The sequence below is a fragment of the Terrapene carolina genome, unplaced genomic scaffold (assembly GCF_002925995.2).
Source record: "Terrapene carolina triunguis isolate 2854851 unplaced genomic scaffold, T_m_triunguis-2.0 Scaffold192, whole genome shotgun sequence".
NCBI classification, from domain to species: Eukaryota; Metazoa; Chordata; order Testudines; family Emydidae; genus Terrapene; species Terrapene triunguis.
Genome location: NW_020664543.1, coordinates 18981069 through 19001740, shown reverse-complemented (window position 1 = coordinate 19001740; position 20672 = coordinate 18981069). Strand labels below are relative to the sequence as shown.

The 20672-nt window shown below is 40.1% G+C and overlaps 1 protein-coding gene across 2 annotated transcripts; it reads right to left on the bottom strand.

Moving 5' to 3' along the window:
• Window positions 1-1134: 1134 nt before the first annotated feature.
• LOC115271245 lies at window positions 1135-19602 on the bottom strand. Of its 2 annotated transcripts, XR_003899852.1 has the most exons (5): window positions 18380-18466; window positions 17803-17914; window positions 17608-17678; window positions 17313-17513; window positions 13483-13651 (listed from the first exon to the last, which is right to left on the bottom strand). XR_003899852.1 is itself a non-coding variant. In XM_029912138.1 (4 exons), exons 1-4 carry the CDS (start codon window positions 19239-19241, stop codon window positions 1670-1672), a joined length of 606 nt encoding a protein of 201 aa, XP_029767998.1. In that variant the 5' UTR covers window positions 19242-19602; the 3' UTR covers window positions 1135-1669. The 2 variants fall into 2 exon arrangements, 1 of the variants encoding a protein (XP_029767998.1); XM_029912138.1 differs by lacking the exons at window positions 13483-13651; window positions 17313-17513; window positions 17608-17678; window positions 17803-17914 and adding exons at window positions 1135-1829; window positions 18826-18951; window positions 19045-19602 and having other exon boundaries at window positions 18380-18502.
• Window positions 19603-20672: the final 1070 nt, after the last annotated feature.

Genomic DNA, 20672 nt, shown 5'->3' with positions numbered 1-20672 from the left:
GTGCCCATAGTTTACCCTCCTCAAGGAGCGCGAGTACCTAAACTGCAAAGGGTACTCAGTTATGCAGGCACTAGTAGACTATAGAGGGAGATTTCCGAACATCAGCGTTGTCTGTACTGGAAAAGTTTGTGATGCCAGAGTTTCTCGCCACTTGAGAGTCTGCATTCATGGCTACACTGGGACATTATTCCCACCAAATGACATTGACAGAAATGATGTTGCTCTCCCCATTGCTATTCTGGGGGACCCCACATACTCCCTTTTGCCTTGGCATTTGAAACCATTTCAGAGACCCTGGCAAAAGAAGGTTTAATTACACACTCAGCACATGTAGAATGGTTGTTGAATGTGCTTTTGGCAGATTAAAATCACATTGGAGGTGTCTACAATCTCATTTGGATGCCAGTGTCATCAACGATGTCAATTACTGTGGCTTGCTGTGCTCTTCACAGCCTTTGCGAAGCCTGAGGTGAGCTATTTCCCCCTGACTGGACCTCTGATAGCAAGGGGATACTGGATCAGTACCCTCAACCAGGAAGTACAGGTACCATGTGGGAGCTGGTTGCACTGGGCAGCAGAAGTCACAGATGCTTTGTGTTCTCACATTATGAACTTGCATGGCCCAAAGGAAGAGGATGAATAGTACCTTTAGGAATGTGCTTGTGAGGAAAAAGTGGCTTATTAATTATTTTGAAGGTGGGCAGCGCTTGGGAGGGGTGTAGGCTTGATTCACATGCAATGTAAGTCTGAATGACATGATGAATAATATCTTGCATCTGAAGAAGTGAGGTTCTTACCCACGAAAGCTTATGCTCCCAATACTTCTGTTAGTCTTAAAGGTGCCACAGGACCCTCTGTTGCTTTTTACATGATGAATAATGAACTTGGTTGTGGGGGAGACCAGAATGGGTGTACAGCCAGTTTATTGAAATGTGAATTGATGTACCTTACCTAAATAAAAGAAGCATTGGTAAGCAAACCTATTAATTGCTCCTGAACATATTTTAGCTTTACTATCTCAAGCCATAATTCTATGATGCGATGCAATGCAATATCAATAAACGTTCTCGAAAATATAACATGCTTTATTTGTAAACATGTTCTAAAATAGTAAAACACACAGCGTTGGGCAGGCCAGCTGCCATTCCAAAACCACACATCCAAAAGGGCAGGAAATAGTTAATACACGACATAATCCCCCTATCACTACATGTTCCCTGGCCCAACATTCTCCTGTCCCTTCTTTACACATTTCCCCCTCACTTGGTGGTGGTGGTGGTGTGGGGGGGCGGGAGGGGAGAGGAAGATTTCCACCACTTGAAGGCGGCAGGGGTGGTGGAGGTTTCCTCCAGAGGGGGGATTGATGAAGGAAGGCTGCACAGGGTTTAGTTGCCCTGCCCAGCCACTCACGAGTCCTGAATGCATAGGCCACCTGACAGAATTATCTAAGTTACTGCTGGACTGAGGGTATGTTGCAGGAACATCATGCCATGGAGTTGGAGAGGCAGCTGGAGATAGTACTCTTGCAGCCAGTATGGACAGGAGTTGCTGAAACAGTTCTCTCTGTTGAGCATTGTCCTCCTCCCTTAGCCGCCATTCCTATGCCAGGCACTGCTTTGCAAGTGCCTGCTCCCTAGTTGAAACCTGTCCTCCACCTGGACAGCAAACCTCAGCCTGTCCTCCTGCCTGTCAACATGCCATTGTTCCAGTCTTTTGTCACTCTTCTTCTGGTACTGGACCTGCTGGTCTGTCCTCTCAAGAACATCAACTTGATCATGGAAACACTTCCTTTTGGAATGTGAAGGTACGTTGAGCCAGGGATCGAGTTCCTGAAAAAGAGCAGGCGATACATAGGTTGAGGGTCCTGAAGTAGGACATGAAATAGGGGGTAATTGTCTAAGCTAGAGCACAGAATTAATTTTTGTGGAATCTCAAGGACAAAACGTAATATTTCTAAAGTGAACTAACACATAATGTGAAGGGGATGCTTCAGTCCTCAGACTGTCTCTGGATACAGCCTTGTTAATCACAATCACAGAAGTGCAGAAACAACGGTAAGTTTAAAATTATAACCCTTTTTTGTGTTTCATAACATTTTCTTAATTTCCATGGGGGGCAGAAGGCTGGTGTATATAGTGCCCTTGCTGCAAAAGGCTTTTTCTGTCATTTCAGGCCTTCCATATTGTGAAAGACAACTGTTCTTGTGGTACCCTATTAGCAGAGGGAGCTGTTACTCGAAGCACCTGGAGGGAAACCTGCAGTGTATGCAGCTGAAGTATTCAAATGTATAGTGACTAAACAGCAAATCTGTTGTTGGAGTGGACTAGTCAGCTATACAAGGGGGGGCCTAGAAAATACACCCTTCCCTGCAATGTGATTGACTATCTGGAGTCCTGCTTCAGGAAAAGTTTGCAGCTATCAGCAGCCAAGATTGGGTCATAAGCCATGAGGGAATTAATATGATGCTGTGTTAGCTCACATATGGCTTACTCTGTTATTGCTGCACGCGAACATTCTGAAATCTGCAGCTTTCCTCCACCCCGCACCCGGCATAGTTCTGGGGAAAAACTGGCAGCCCACTCATACTTTGGAGAAATGATTTTGTGACCCACATACTGCATGGATTACCTCTAGCTGAAATGGACTAAATTTGGAAATAGAATACTGTTTCCCAAATACAACACACTCAGTTCACTGTTTAAAGGCTGCTCCATGGACCCCGGAGGAGTGATTACAGAGTGGCAAATTTATTACTGAAAGGAAAACATGAATGACCCTAGCAAACATCTGTGACTTAACAGTTAAAATAACAGCTGTTTATGAAGTTTGAAATTCCAAGTTGTCATTTTGAACTCCACGTAGTGGTGGAAGTGGAGACACCAAGGCACTGTGATACAATCTGCCATTGGTGGCTGCACACTGCTAGCCGGGGCTTATCATTTTTGCATTGCTTCTTACAGCAGAAATCCCTCCCGCTACTGTAATAATAAACTGTATGTTTCAGTCATACACTTACCGGGCTCTGGGGTGGCTTCTCTCTCCACCAAGTTTTCTATAGATTCAGCAAAGGGCTGTTCCTTCAGGGCAGGGGGAATCAAACAGTTCTTCTAAGTAGGGACCAAGAATTTGCTGTTGATCCTGATCCACAGCCTGCTCTCGGAATGATTTCATTAAAAGAGTCACTTCATGCTCCTTACTGGGAGCCTAATGCTGGCTCCCATCAGTCTCCATGCTGGATTCAGTGACCAAGAGGGCACCATCCTGACTGACAAGATCTTCATGAAATATGGTTGGCTCTGTGTTGGGCACAGTGCCCAGAACCTTGTCAAAGTCATCATAAAGTGGGCATGTTGTTGAACAATTGCCCAAGGTGTGGTTCTAGTCCCTGGTCTTCAGCTACTCGCTCTTCAGCCTCTTAATGCACTCCCTGCATTGATCACCTGTCCAGACAATCTGCAGATCTGCTAGCTTTCTAGCTACCTGCTAGTATGTGTGGTCATTTTTGGTGCTTTTGCTGAAGTCCACAGTTTTACTTGCTTTACATCAGAAATTCACCAAAATTTGGCTGTGCTCCCATGACCATGAAGCAGCTCACTTTGAAAAAAGCTTGATTGGCTTACTTTCCATTGCAAACCCAGGAGGTTCTCTAATACTGTGCTTTCAGTTTGGTGATCAGAAGAGAATGGGTTAACGCAGGGGTAGGGAACCTATGGCACGCGTGTCGAAGGCAACACGCGAGCTGATTTTCAGTGGCACTCACACTGCCCAGGTCCTGGCCACCCGTCCGGGGGGGGGGGGGGCTCTCCATTTTAATTTAATTTTAAATGAAGCTTCTTAAACATTTTAAAACCCTTATTTTCTTTACATACAACAATAGTTTAGTTATATATTATAGACTTATAGAAAGAGACCTTCTAAAAACGTTAAAATGTATTACTGGCATGTGAAACCTTAAATTAGAGTGAATAAATGAAGACTCGGCACACCACTTCTGAAAGGTTGCCGACCCCTGGGTTAACGATTAGCTGAGCTGCTGCCATTCACCAAGGGGTGTGGCTTCCATTTTCAATACAGTGGATTGTAGATTGTTGGGACTAAGAGGGGACTTAAGGAAACTGTCCCATGGAATTGTGGTACTTCTGGCAGACTCTCAGGACCTGAGTAAAGCGGGGCTGCATCTACACTACAAATCAATAGGGCTGGGACCCTGGATCTCAGCTTGACTTGTGCTTGGACCCTCCAGCCCTGCAGAGTCCTGGGACCCTGGGTCTGAGCCCTGGGACCCTGGGTTAGCACAGTTGCACTGCAGATGCAAAGGGGAGTTAGGCTTGAGCCCGAGCCCAAGCTCAAGCAGGGGCTTACGTTGCAGTGTAGACATACCATATAAAGTCTTGTGCATGCTACTGCAAGACTTGTGCATGCTCCTTCTCAATCATTCATGCTCTGTTTTGATTAAACAAAAAGCAAAGAGATACAAATCATAAGAGCATGCTTACCATAGTTTTTACCCAGGACTCATTTTCGGGCTACCTTTACACATTCCATTTTTGCTTTAGGATTTTCACAACTTTTTATTTTTCTGAAGCTTAGACATACATATCATGTTCCATATGCTGTATATCTATTATACACAAAATATTAGAAGCCCATCAGTGTCAACAGACCCAAAAATCTAATATTTAAAAAAAAAAAAAATCACCCCCCAAAATTCTACATTTTTAGATACTAATTTCTCTTATAAGAAAGGCAGACTATTACTCCAAACCAGGAGCTGCAATAACTTCTCCTAAACCAGGGCTTTAATAAGCAACACAAACAAAACTCAGTATGTACCAGGATCACAGATACATGCTACACCATTTATCACTTATCACTGCGGCTCCATGATTCAGAGCCAGCAGGGGCTGAAGTTGGTAAGAATCTTACATTCAGACATTTGGAAAGCAGGATTTTAGTCAATTTCAGTTCCCTTCTGGTTCACAGGAAAGGAGCTGACAACAGAGAGTTGATGGACTGTGCAATGGGAGTGCATTCATCTATAAACATCATCCTGGATTTGTTATTGTCTGAGTTGTCCAACTCCTGATATGGAATGTTAACACTGCTGTAACTTTTTTTTTTTTTGGATGTTTTTACAATGCAAGGAAGATATTTTAGAACAAAAGGTGTCATTTCTAAAGGGGGGAGGTTGAATTTTGGAAATCATCCTACCTCTTTAAATAATAAATATCTAATTGACATTCCAATCTTAAAAGGGGATCTGGAAAGCTGAAATTAAAGTTGACTTAAACCCTAAAACATCCACTGAATTGCACCACTAACCAGGCTTTTTTTTTTCGGGGGAGGGTGTGAGGAGAGAAAGGGTCATTTAGCACAAAGTGTTCATTAACTTAAATTCTTTCCAAGAGCTCTGACTTCCCAGTTTAATCAAGACACTAAAATAAACAGTTCATTAACTTAATTGATACCAGAGATCCTGTGCAATTCATGATGCAGAACGATCTAAAGTGTCTTTAATAAATTAGTAATTGCCAAAGGATTTCAAGAGGCAGAAATAAAGGAATTACAAAAAAATTAGCTAAGATATTTCTTTGCTGAATGCCCTATGCAACCTGGTTAATACAAGCTGTCAGCATTATATCTGTTACTCATAATGCTCAGAAAACGGCAGCATTATTCTTTTTATTTCCTGAAGTTTGTCATTTTAAAATCGGATCCTTAATAGTACTAAGTTTCTACTACTATTTTTAATTGGTCACTGAAAGTTAGCACATGTATTTGTCTAAAGCAGCGGTTCTCAAACCGTAGGTCGTGACCCTGTTTTAATGGGGTCGCCAGGGCTGGCGTTAAGACTTGCCGGGACCAAAGCCAAAGCCTGAGCCCCACTGCCCAGAGCTAAAGCCGAAGCTCTTGAGCTTTGGCCCCCCACGCCCATGGCAGCGGACTCAAGTGGGCTCAAGCTTTGGTCCCCGCTCCTGGGGGCATGTAGTAATTTTTGTTGTCAGAAGGGGGTCCTGGTGCAATGGAGTTTGAGAACCCTTGGTCTAAAGGACCACAACAATACAAAAGTTACCTAAGCTACCGCTCCTTCCAATTGTTTTTGTAAATGACTGAAAGGTTTGGCATTAACTATCTTAGACTGGAATAACTAAGGGGTTTTTTTTTATTACAAAAAAAGCATTATCTAGACAATATTAAATAGTCATAATTTAAAATCTTACCTTAAGACAATAGCTTGCATAATTACAGAGCATATGCTACATGTAGTAGAAGCTTATAGAAATATTGTGCACATATGCAACAACAATATTTAGGATCAGAAGAGTGTACCCTGGAATTTTCTGAATGTATATTTCCACAGAACCGAAAAACCCAAGGAACTATATCAAATGACAAGACAAAAAAATCCTAAACTGGAGTTATGGTTTAAAAAGAAAAGTAACAAAATTAAGAGGAAAACAATTTGGAGAGCACTATTGAATTAAAAAAAATGTGTAATGTCAAGAAGCAACAAGTTAAGGTTCAATTATAAGAAGTTTGAAAATCTGGAAATGCACAGCTGGAGTCATCCAAACCACCTTTTCTCGATCCCCTATGACCAGCACTCTAGGCCCCCGCCATTTGTGGCACATGCAAGTTTGATATTTGTATCTCAGTTTGACAAATCCTGAGAGTCTTATACCTCAGGGGATTGGTCCTAGTCAATCTTGAAAGTGTAACTAAGGATTTTAAGAAGTTTGCCAACTCTGGATATCTTAAATCTAAACTGTTTTAGGAATCTCCCTGGAATTTTTATTAAGACTCAAGCTTGTGGTTTTTGTAGATGTATCTTAAATAGAAGTACATGATCCTCACATATAGCATCTGTGATACACCAGATTGTCACCATCTAATACGCTGAACGCTTTGATAGGTCAGTTGTACTTATTTTCAGTCTTGTAAGAAGAGCACACAGAATTTCCTGTGGACATCTTAAATCCAGTGTATTTTCAACTACAGACTACTGTATAAATAGCCTGAAAGATTAGTTATACGGATTACAGCACCACCCACTATGTACTACGTGCTTTCTACACATATCTGAAGAGAAGTCCCTGTTCTGAAAAGCTTACATGTTGCTGCTACTGCAGCTATCTTGAACTAAGCAATACTTCATAGTTCACAAGCAACAAGTAATTAGCCAAGCTATTCATGTACAAAATTAAAGCTGAATACTTCCACAGTTGTCATAAACTAGTAAAGTGTCAATACAATATCAAAAGGTTCAGGATGTGGCAAGATAATGATCCAACTTTTTCATTTGGAATTGGTTATGCCCATGTATAAGGCATTCATATGGATTTCAATAGGCAGGCTTTTTAGCTCTTCCAGCATAATCTGTGGATATATTAATATTTTAGTGGGTTAATTAAGGACCATTTGGTGTGATATATTCTGCCTACATTATCAAAGCTTATTTTTGTGGATTTATAGTTCCTACTATTAGCATTGCAGCTGTCTGATGTTCAGGCATAAAGTTACATGCAGCGTTACACACATTTTTAGAATACATGCATGCACCCAGCACAGACAATACATGCATCGGATCTACGCACATATTTTGTAGCTTGCATCAGATCCATGTACGTTTATGAATGTATAATGCTTGCATTATATGTGCCAGATAAGAACTCCACCAAAATCAAGCTGGACTCCCTCACCCTTTAAATAAGGGCTCACCTGTGGCATTAAGCCATAGCCTTGTGTTGGCACAGCATTGTAAAGAGTTCTCCGAGACCTCTGTGGGTGTATTACAGGGAATGAAATCTATGACACACCACTAAGCGGTGTGTCACACTCCTATCTTTCCCTCCCTCCCCTCTCCCACTAAGGCTGGACAGCAAAGCTAGCAGGCGTGGATGGGGGCAAAGCCATGATCTTCCCTACTCCTCCCCCTTTTTTGAGGGGAAGCTTGCCCTAGGCAGAAGTCACTTAGCAATAGAACCTGCACACCCACATGCATGGGAGCTGCAACTCTATCCTACCCATGCAGGAAGTGCAAGGGGGAAGAAGTAACTTATGCTTCCAACCACACTGCACAGCTGCATAAGGGGCAATCTACAATCTAGCCCCAAAATAGTTAGAGCCTCCATCCACCCAAAAATTAGTCATAAGTGCTTCTCCCTTTTTGAAATTCCCTCTGATATTCTAATGACTTTGAGCTGCAAAGGGGGAAAACAAAGAAATTTCAAGTAGTCAGAACACCCATGTTTCAAAAATGCCTTGGCCAGTTTCTCCTTAAACTACCTAGAAAGAGTTTTGTCCTGGCAGAGGATCCTGCACGCAAGTTTCCACTTATTGTGGTTAGAATGTGATGAAATAATGTAAGGAGAAATCAACCTTCACTATATCATTAATATTTCCATATCCATATAAATATGGAGATATTATAACAAGGTATGCAACCCCATGCTCTGTGAGCTCCTACACAGTTTTCACAGTGATATAAATGTGGAATAATCAATGCACCAAATATACTTAAAAACAAAATAAGATGTCTCAACAGCAGACATCGTATTCAACCCCAACCAGCGCAGCCCATGCTCTCCCTAAATGCCTGGGAAATTAAGGCCCTTGCAGTATATCTGAAAATTCATAAAACACTTGTTACATATACTTGTGCAGACAGTTTGTTGTGCACATGCTAAAAAAGTATCTAAATTCAGTATTTTTTTATACCTGCACAATGCAGACATCCAAACATGTTTATTTTAAGTTGGGAAAATAAAAGAAAACTACTCTTATGCTGACAAGTTATGTCTTTTTTTTAAACTTTGTTACAGTAGTGGTGAAAAGGGCAAAGAGAAAAGAATATAGTAAAGCAAGATGAGTGCACATGCTGCATCCTATTCTTTGTAAAACCATTCCAGCTTTCCAAAATAAAAGAAATTGGAGTGTGTTTATACACAAATAAACAAGCCTATCGTTTCATTGACTATTGCACATAAAGCAATACTAAAACAGCTGCATTTCACATATTAATAACTGATTTAGTTCCATATATAAAATACAACAACTTCAGAGGACAAGTGAATTTTCCATAATACTTTTTGGTCAGATTTAGTAACTTTGGTAGAGAAAGCATTTCAATATAAACATTTGAGCCTTGTTACTAAAGAACCAGCATCACCACAAACTCCAAAATTCTTTCGCAAACATTTTGATGACATATCACATGTAGAGCAGTTTTTAAATTTTACATCCAAGTTATTACTCTTATTCAATATAAGGTAAATTACATTTGAAAAGAAATGAAATGAGAACTGCTTAGATCCACCAGCTACTTTCACTCCTAGAAGTTGCCTAGTCTATTTCTTAACACCCCAGGTGAATTCCACACATATGTCCACTCACCATAGACTCTGGGTATCATGGTGGTGAGGGAGAACAGGAGTTCTGTTAAGGAGTGGAGGGGATGGGAGAGCAGTTTCTGGAACAGGGAGAGGAAGTGGAATTAGAAAGTAGTTGTGGCTTAGAACAAGCCATAAAAATATTCAGATTGCACTTCCTCTTCTACTTCATCTCCCACCCCACCAAACCGAAACCCCACTGCCCACACAGAATGATCCCCCATACAGTCCTCTCCTTCCTTGACCCTCACACACAACTGCTTCTCCTCTCAAGCCATCAATCATAGCCCCCCCGTCCAAAACTTCCTACTATGCCAACTCGCCACTATTCCCAACACCAATCATCCCCCGCCCTGCCCCTGCAAAAAAACAGCCTTTCCCTCCTCTCTACTCCCTGCTTAACATTAACTTTTACATAATTCCTGCATGCAAAAAAAGCTTTTTAGAATTTAAGAGCTCACTGTGATTAAGTAAACTGGTTTATTGCACAGCTGCAGTGCTGTCTCTAACCACCAGTTCTCCTCCATGCAGTCCATGGACGAACTTTGCAAGGAAATTTGTTTTAAAGTGTTATTATATCCAGCCATTCATAACAAAAATCCTGAAGGGCCTATCAAGCATACATTTAGAACATGAAAATCATTGACCAAGATTTTCAGAAGTGACTAGCGATTTTCTGTGCTCAACTTGACATACTTTAAAGGGGCTCTTTTAAGGTATCTTGAGCTGGGTACACACAAAAAATCAAAGCGAAGAAAATCACTAGTAACCTTTGGAAAATCTTGGCTTCCACTTCTACAATAATCATGGTTAGAGCTCAGCCTTATTTACTAAATACTTTGTACTAATGTGCCTTTCTTCTAAGGTTCAAAACACACTTGAACCTCACAATTCCTCTATAGTAGGTATTCTTCCCATTGCATCGATGAAGAAATGGAGGCACAGAAAGAAAACTGACTTCCACAAAAATCACCCAGCAAGTCTATGGAAGAGCTGAAACTAGAACCAAAGACTTCTATATCTCTATTATATATCCTAAGTAATGTGAGTGACTAGTTTTCCCTTGTTGATTTATGACTGCATGATAAATCCTGAATATAGGCATTTATAATAGAAACAGAATTGTTAATGACTCACAAAAAATGGATGTACATTCTATATAAAAAACAGTTTTGATTAACTACCCTATTTTCTTTATTCTTTACTGTATAAAGGAATACGCCTACATTTCAAAAAGGTGTATCTGCTCCCACTGCTTATTCCTCACAAGAACTACAATGTAGACATCCAAACACGTTTATTTTAAAGTTGGGAAAATAAAAGAAAACTACTCCCATTCTATACAGACATCAGTTGTGATGTTACAGGGCTGATCATTCCACACTTTAAATAAAGGGCAAGAGCTATTAAAAAGAAAACGGTTCTCATGAAGTTTTACAATAATTAACCAAAAAAGAAAATCTCATAAAATACAGGACAGATTATCATAATTATTTCTAAACTAAGCATATTTGAAGTATTCCATTTCATATCAACAGATTTTATGGTTTTAAACAAGAAAAAAATTATTTGCCAAAGCAAACAGGAGAAAGAACACAACTACCAAATTTAGTAGTTATGAAATTCTGTATTTTTGTATTCAAATTCCCATGTAAATGAGTGGTAAGTGTACCTGCATTTATAAGGAGGTTTCCAAATGTATCCCAGTTTAAATACAGCTAGAACACTTACATTTAAAAGATTCAGTAGCTCTTTCTGAATTCCAGTAAAGGAAATAGAAGACCTATGGCTACACAGAAAGCAACTGCAACAGTAATGCTGCATTCAAAAAACCAACACTCTATAGCAAACGATTTTTTTCCTGTTTAAAATCATACTGGTGGTGGCTTTGCCCTGTAGCTAAATAACTGTTCATATGAAACGGAACACTTCAAATGTGTTGTTTAGAAAAAATTCTGATGATCTATCCTGTGAAAGGGTGGAAGTTTTATCCATTTCTTAGGTACTTCAACTGTAAACTAATACCTAAGAAATGGATGAAACTTCCATCCTTTCACAAGTTCTCTGTAGTCATATATCTACATTTAATGTTCCTGGAAGACTAGTTACATATTGGCTCAAATGGCCATTTGACCATGAATCTTTTCTACTTAATATACTGGTAGCACAACAGCAGAACTAACTTTTACAGCCAGATAAGATTTTTTTTTCCTCGTACTTAAACATGTACTCTAGTTTACTGTTCTACTTGATGCATTGGGCCAAACCACTGTCCAGTATTCTACCCTCCAAAACCTGCTACTTAAAGTATTCAACTATGTATCAACTTCTAGAGATAATCACAGTATATTGTAACAGTCCAGAAGAAAATATGAAGCAATATCTACTCTTTCCTTCAACTCCAAGTGCATATTCTACAATAGAAATTTAAGAAAAATTGACCAGTAAGGTGAGGTAAAGTGTATGGACCATACTATATTCAGATATTATTCATCAGCCAAACAGCCATTATTTTGCTTAACTTGACACTGAAGATTTAATGTGCATGTGATTTTCAGTCTATTTCCATAATAAGTTTAACAGTATAAATATTTCAATTATGTATTTATAATGCATAAGGTCTGGAAAAAGCGGATGGTAGTTCAGTGCTCAGCCACCACATGGGGACAGAGTTCCCTGACAAAATTCTCTTTGATAGTTATGTGCACTAGGGTGACCTTGTATGTTTTGCTTCAGGGTGTGATGGACCACACTGAGTATTGAATCCTTTGTCTATGATGCCACTTACAAAGTTAAGTTGAAGACTAAACCTTTCTTTAAGCTCTTTCATCATTGAAGTGACTGCCACCAGTAAAGATGCCATTTTTTCTAGGCCAGACTAAGTCAGCAATTAGGCTTGCATTACTGAACATCAGGCAGCCAGGGACAAAATTTTGAACGAACAGAGAGAAAGATATAATACAAAGTGCTAAAACATTCCTTCTCAATAGAAAGTTTCCAACAAATACCACCCCTTTCTGTTTTATTTCAACAAGTTGGTGGCCCATGTAACGTTTGACAATAGTTATTTTATATTATTCAATAAGACACAGAATTTCCTCAGTGTTACCGTACTTCAAAGCCAGCAAAAGAAGAGTTAAAGAAAAAGGGGTAGCATTTGCTTTGTAACAACAGCTGAACTAAAGTGCCTTTTAAAAATAGCATATTTTGTGTAATGGTCTAGTTGGAAGAGTTTGTCTCTAAGGGCTTGATCCTGGTCTCATTCAAGTAAATGGAAAAGCTCTGATTGACTTGAAGGATGCAGGATCAACACCTAAATCCCCATGAGTGTGTTAGATGGAAGATTATAGGATTTCATTCTCTTTGGCCAGTTAGGCTCACAGTTTAATCCAAGCCATTTTATACGCACATATTGAACATACACACATACCTAGTTCACTATTGCCAGATGAAAACTTTCCAGGATTATTCATATTTAGTAACTACACACAAACTCTCAATTATATACAGAATCAATACTACTCTATTGAGCTTTAATAATTATTGTGATGTTCAATGCTGATATGGCCTTTGTAACTGAAACATAAGTAATCAAAGATTCAAAAAGCACTATTTTGGTTTTAATAAAATGAAAACTAATACATGAGTGATCAAAATAATTAACACACTGAAATTTATCAAAGTAAGTATTTGCACATGCATGTCATCACTAGCTATCAAAACTCATCATTCAGTGCACAGCCTCTCTGCAGAAAATCCAGGCATGTATTGAACCTGCTCCATAAGAAGAGGACTTTCAGGGGGAAAATTACAGGAAAGAAAACATGAACATCAGATGGTACCACCGCTTCTAGAGTGTCATTTGAACATTGTCACCACATATTTGTGTGTGAATAAAATGTTCAAAGATTATAGAAAGTAAGCCATCATTCTCAAGCTGATCAGAAGTTATTCTACTAGTATTGGTGTAGTTTGCTGTTTCTCTTTCCCATTAAAGAGCCATGTCTGACCCTGATGCAGTTTTCATTATGGATTTCCATAATGAAATAGTACACTCCACACTCTTTATTAATGTTAACATACCACAATGAAGTTTCAGTTAATGAATTTTAATTTGTTGCTTGACAATTAACATGGAATTTTATACTACAACTTACAATAAGTTCTCCATAATAAATAACATCCTCACAGCAAAACCAGAAGGGATCAAAAATGTCTCAGCACCATTATGTAAACGCTTGATATTCTTCTTGTTGGCCAGCCTGAAAAGTAATGTGACAATGATCATTAAGGTGCTTTTTTTGTGATCTTCAGAAACCTAAATAACAAATATAGTTTCATTTTCACTGAAGTTATATTAATACAAGTACTTGTTAGTGGAATTTTACATGAATTATTTGTTTCCAATTATTTTTGGATTATGTTAAACTATTTACATTGGTAATGACTCATTTGCATTTTTGCATGTGCAATACATACTTTTTGCCATACTGGTATTCTACACTTTCACAATATTTCTTCTCGCTATGGTTCAATACAATTTAACATATATTGTTACAATCAAAATAACTCAATGACTGTTGTATTTTACACTAAATACCCCATCTTATTTTTCTAAGGACAAAAACAGTTACACATTCACTTAAAAATGATAGTAATAGAAAATACAATTTACAAACATTTTCCAAGGCAAAAATATTAATAAAATAGCCTGAAAAAAGGAAACTGAATACATCAGGGCTCATTTTACTTCAAGTCGTAATTTCTGTGTTTGGTACTGACTACACTTCAGCTGAAAGTGTGCTAGCAAAAACTGCCAGGGCTTGAAAAATAACCCACTTGCCAGTGGTGATCAGGAAATTTTCCCTGGTGACCTGGGCATCTTATCAATTTTCTCCATAATTTAAGCCTTTAAAAAAAAAAAGTTTCTAGCCTTTAAAGATGCAAAGATACCCCTCCATATCTGAACCAGTGCTATGTTGTCTTACTGAATCTATCCAAAACGATTAGAGATGTGAACTGACTTCAGTTCAAATCCTAGTTCTGCACTCAGCCAGAGTAGCCAGGTCCAATATTGGGAATTTCTCTAGGGCTGACAGTCATTCTTTTCCTTCATATTCCCAAGGCCACTGTACAGCAGCAGAAATACCATGTGGATGTTTGTACAGCCACAAAATAGCCTCCTCCACATCATTTGCTATACTGTGTGAGTGGAAGTGACGCACTGTTACCTAGATCCATCAGCACCTTATCCAAATACCCACTGTTCCAAGAGGTGCTCATTTCTCATACAGGCTCCCCAAAATCCTGTCCCATCCCCCGCAAGGTTGAACTACAGTGTTTCCGCTAGTGGATCTTATTTACTTTGAGGATTCTCAGAAATTCTCCCACCATCACTCCAGACTGGTTATGAGCATTTTTAATCACATCATTTAACACTGCCCAGAGAAGGATGGGAGAATTTCAGAAAATCCTCAGTGTAGGCAGAGCCAAAAAGAGTCCTCTATAGCTGCAGAGTAGGGTGTAATATGTCCCTAAGAGTGATAGGAACCATTTCCATTCATCTCAACAGAGTGTTGATTCTAAAGATTTTAACCTCATGAAGGTGGAATAATATAACTGGAACTTCAAGGAAGCTGCAATGCATCCCCCTCCCCACACACTGTTGGAGACTAAGTCTCCAGCTTAGTAGGCTACTGGCTGGTTTGCCAAGATCTGAACTTTGTTTAAACATGGTGGTGGTCACCATATTTCACTGAAGAAGTTGGACAGAAATTTCCTGGCCCTCCAAAAAAAAAAAAAAAAAAGACAAACTACTTGGGGAAGGAGGATTCTATAGAGAGAGTGGTTTATCAGAAAAAAAAATCCACAACTGTCAGGGAAATTGTCTAGGAATAACCATTTAAATAGTTGTTGCCAGAACCACTTCAGCATGGACAGGATTAACTGGACCCAGAAACATAGCTTAGTATTAGTATGTTACTCTATGAGCAGTACCAATGAGCACCACCAATTTATCTCACAGATATGCTTTTACCCAAACCAATAACTATGACATTGGTGGGAACAGGATTACTGAACAAACTGATTGTTAATTTGTAGTATTGCTCAGGCAAAAAAACCTCTGTATAACATGAGGACAAAAGGTATTTGGTCTGGATATATACAGCCACTTAACATTATGTTCCAGGATTAAGTCCCAGAAAAAAAACAGCCCTTTTATCTCAGGAGGGCCATCTTCTTCCTCTCCTCTTTGAGAGGATGTGTCAAATAGGAAGAATAAATGGCTTCTTAAAACTTACTGGGATAGCCCTATACTCAATGTAATTGAGCTATAAAGATGGATTTGAAAGCAACCAATGTGGTCACATGGCTGGCATTCCAAAATTCTAAGACTGAGAATGATCAGAGGATACATGCTCGAAAAGAACCAGCAACCGAGGGGAAAGTGTTCAACTGCAGCACTGTAATACATTATTGCTCAAAGCAGCCTTTCAGACACTGGAACCTCTTCTTCCCTATTCCTGCTTTAACTTTTCTCAGCCTCCAGTAGCAGAAGCATTGCTACCATTAATGACCAACAGCTACTTTGCCTGACAAGCACTTTTAAACCCAAATGTTCCACTCCCTCACACAGTGTCCTTCCTCCAAAATAGTCCCCCAATTACTCAGACCCCACCCCAAAAGCTAAAATCAAGTCGGATGGATGGGATTCCAAAAGCAAGACAGAAAAAAAAAATCATTAAAGTTGCTGAGAAGGCCTATGAGCTGCAGAGCTACCCCCGGGATCTCTGAAAGGTAGTGGTCAAATAGTTTGCTTCCAAAATTAACTAATTAGAGTGCTTGGAAGACAAACTGCTGTAATACTGTTAAATAAACTAGTATTATGGTGTAGTTAAGCACCCACAATGAGAACTCACTATATGGATACTGCTTTACATTAAAATTACCCCACACTCATACCTGCATATAATGAAAATATATCCTACATATTCAAAGGCTGACAGGAAACTCAACAGGGCATTACACTCCCAGAGAAGCAGGAAATACTTGCCTGCCTACCCACCCTTCACTAGGAAGTACATTCTCAGACCTTTCAAACCAGAGAAAAGATTGCCAGTGCCAATATTCTTTGTCCATTAAAATATCCATCATCACATTTTTCAAAAGGTGAACAGAATTCTCCTCTATGAGGCTGCCAGAGAAACATCTTAATAGCTCTCATATCCATCTAAGATATCACTGCTTTATTGGTTAGGATGCTAGCCTCAGACTTGGGAGATCTAGGTTCAATCCCTTGTTCTACCATAGATGTACTGTGTTTCTCTGGGCAACTCACTTGGTCTCCCCGTGCCTCAGTTTCACGCATCTGTAATATAGGATAACAGTACTGCCCACCTCACAGGCAAGTTGTGAGGAAACATATATTAAAGATTGTGAGGCGATCAGATACTAAAATAATGAGAGCTATATATGTACCTAAGATATAAAGATAGTATTTTTCTACAAAAAACATCCATGGTCAGCCATTCAAGTGATCCAATTAAATAAATATTCTTAGGTAGTTTGTAATTACCTAAAATACTTCTTGTTCCATAAATGAGAGACTTCACCTATATTTCTAACTTTCCTAGTTCTTAAACATAGCTAACATTTCTTTGCTTTGAGCATGCATATGCCTAGTGACCTGGCCTGTTTATTAACAATCATTTGTCCAGCATTTTCCATTTCAAAGCACTGGAGTAATATTAATTCATATATTAATCTTTATATAGATGAAGATTATAAGATTGTTCCAAAGTACTGTATACCTACCTAATACTAGGCTATAAGAAAATTTTAATGATGATCAACCAATTTGTACAATATTTCTGACATACTAAAAGGCCATAAAACAAGTATTCCATAGAAAGTTTCACTTACCCATGATATATCAATCTCACAAAGTCAATCTTAGATCCTTGCTGCTTTCTAAAGCAAACTGAAGTTCTGTTGTCAGAATAAGATGCCAACTTGAATGTACTTGAATTTATCCACTTCACTGATTTTGCAATTCACTCCATTTTTCCAAACATTCTTCTGAATCACAAGAGGACTCACTTTCAGAAACTCCAGTTAGTTAATCTGTCAAAATCAAAGTAGGAAAAGTTAAAAAAATTACAAAAAAGAATAGTGGAAATTAAGATTCATGCAAACACATGCTTCATGCCTTACGTACTTCACCATATTAGCGAGGGGTTTGGACACACCATGCAATGCCATTGTAATGTCCTAGGCTCTCAGTGTCCCCTGCACACATTAAAAATACATTTTTAAAGAAAGTTAGGTAACTAAAATATGGACCAAATTAAAGTATTCAGTAACGCTGTTGTGGATAATTGAAACCTAAAGAAAGAGTAATGGACAAGCATACCTATTTGAGGCTCCTTTGATCTCAACTGTGAATGCCTCAGTTACTGTTGGTATTGCAGTAAAAGAAATCAGTAGAGTCGACTGATGGTGTGGTTGCCTCGAAGAACACAGCACTATTTTAGATAGGTTAACATGTCACTTTGTATGTAATATCATTCCAAAACAGGCGACAATGAAACATTTGTCTTTTGAGCAAATTTAACTGCACACACAATAACTGCATTAGTCTGCAGGCTGCATTCTGCTACAAGTATCAAAATTTACTCACAATTTCACTGTAAAATACCTGAGACACTATATTTTCTTGTTATGTCAGTGAGCTTTACATACAATTATGGAAGGCAGCAAACAGAGATGCAGGTTTGCTGTGTGTGCCCCTTGAGGTTTTCAACTTTCCCACAACGTACTTCAGGTTTTCCCCTCATCTGGACCATCCAAAAACATTCAATTTGTTTTTAAATAAGAGATAAGAGCATGAATGGTATGGGTTTCTAATAAGCAAAATTAAAAGTGATAATAAACTGATGCAAAATAATATATTCAGATATAAAACATGCAAAAGTAAGAGTGTCACTAACGTGTCATCAGTCTCAGTTGAACAGTCATCAGGCAAATCCCTCTCTTCTTTCACAGTTATGATTCTTACATCTTCGGGTCCAGAACAAGTAGATTCTTTAGACAACTGGTCATCATTGTCATACCTGTAGCACAGAAATATGCGTATTAATTAATATTGCTTACTTCTACATTTATTCTCTTCAAGCATTCTGAAGGAATATATTTAACTTTGAAATATCATTAAAATTCTATAGATATCATTAAAAGTTCTAAAATCTATAGATAATGGGAAGTCCAGCACCTCTTTTGTGCACATTCTGAGGTTTCCAATTTTATTAAAATGGGCTGCCAATTTTTCTGTACATAAACTCTCTGAACTGTAATTAAAAAGACTTTCCTGTGATCTTTTAAGCACAAATTAAATTTTGTTTATACCAATCATGTAAAAACAGAGAATGATACTAACGTTCCATCCGCTGCTATTAAAGAAGTGTCATCTGGCAACCCTCTTTCCCCTTTCACTGTAATTCTTCTCACATCTTCAGGCAGGGAACATATTGATGCTTTAGACAATGGGTCATAGTTGTCATATCTGTATTACAAAAATATATTTGGTATTAAATTAACTTTGAGAATAGTCTTTGGTTCATTTAATTGTAATAAGATGTGGTGATATTTTACTTACAAATCTAGTAAAAATCCTGCAACTTCTGCATCATTTCTGAAATCCAATTTTTCCTTAAGCGTCAACCATCTATCAATATGATTTCCCACATAGATTCTTGTTTTCCCTCTTCTTCTATCCAGACTTTGCTTCCTCTTTTTCTTTTCCAAGCAGGACAGTACAGGGGGTCTACCACATCTCTTTGCAGGTAATGACATTGTAAGCTTACAAATAAAGAGAAATAATAGTAAAAATGCAGTTCATGGCAATTATGCAGATGTCAGTGTTCTAAGTCATCGCTGTAAACACTGATTTCAAACACTGCAATATTTACACACATACACAGGACCAAATATACCAATTAAATCATCTTACACACAGTTCAGGCTCAACGAGAACCGAGGTTCTTGTGGAGCCTGACCAGAGAGCTGCCGAGCACCTCTATCTCCTATCGACTTTAAACAAGGATTCAGCACCTCTCTGAGGAGCACATACATAATTGAACATAGATCACAATATACACCGTAAGATCAACTAACATCCACGCACGCATACACGTAGTAGCTGATTTAAAAAAAATTGCTTTGTTGTATATCTCCCCCATCTATGAAAAAAATCAACTGCTACATTTCTTTAGCCCCTGTGTATCCGGCACCCTCCACTCCCCTTTGGTTTGCCTTCTCGTGGCTCTCCTTACTGCTGCAGCTCCCCCCTGCTCGGAGCAACTCCTAACCTCCACTTTCCCCCGCGTCTGCCCAATTTTGCAGCTCTTCTTCCCATGGTGCGGCTCGCTCCCTCGCGGGATGCAGGAGCCTCGCACGGGCGCCGTCCTTAGCCTCGTCCGTCGCTCCCACAGCGAGGGCAGGAAGCTTCAGGGCTTCACTCGGGAGCGGGGGGAGCTGAGCGCCCACCCCCTGCGGTGCGGCTCAGCCCGGGCAGTGCCAGCGGGACGGGGACCGGGACGGGCCCGTGCGGGAAGCGTTGTGTCCCGCGGCTCCCCTCGCCCCGCTCCCCCCTCCCGCCCGCCTCCCGCTCCCCCAGCCCCGGAATCCCATCACCGCTCCCCTTCCGGGCACCTGGCGGGGCAGGGTCCCGTCTCCCAGCCGCGCCCCTCCCCGTGGGGCCGCTCGCTCGCTTCCCAGCGGGGAGCCGCCGCCGGCAGCAGCAACAGCAGGTGCGCGCGGCCCAGAGCGACGAGGTCGCGCGCGCGACCCGCCGAACCGAGATAAACACGGGACACGTGACCGCCCGGTCCTGGCGCAGGCTGATGACGCACGTTTTGAGTGGGGAGGGGGGAAGAACCCCGCCGCGCTGACCGTCTCGCCTTTCGGGCGAGCAGCAGCCCCTGACCAAGGAGTCCTGCGGGCCGCGCGGCACCCGGGCAGCCCGCCGGCAGGGCGCGGGGGCTCGCTGCGGACAGAGCGATAGGACGTGTAAACTGAAGTGCCCCGCACCACTGTATCTCCCCAGGCAGGCTAGTGTCATTCCTCCACCTGCTCGCCCACGCCGCAGCATTTGTCACACTGTTCAATGCCATTGGCTAGCAGCAGTGACTGGAAAAAAGGTCACGAAAGGAACTCACCAGACACTTTGGCTGTTCCTCTTGGTCACTAGGCTCTGTAGAAGAGGGTAAACGCGTTCCCGGTATA

Bases quoted from the DNA above. Each gene is read 5' to 3' on its own strand.
- LOC115271245 (XM_029912138.1), bottom strand. From the start codon at position 19,241: ATGTCATTACCTGCAAAGAGATGTGGTAGACCCCCTGTACTGTCCTGC. The intron at 18,952-19,044 runs GTAAGTAAAATA...TTTGTAATACAG, and splicing joins GCAGGATTTTTACTAGATTT to ATATGACAACTATGACCCAT. The intron at 1,830-18,379 runs GTTAGTGACACT...GCTCTTTTTCAG, and splicing joins TCAACTGAGACTGATGACAC to GAACTCGATCCCTGGCTCAA.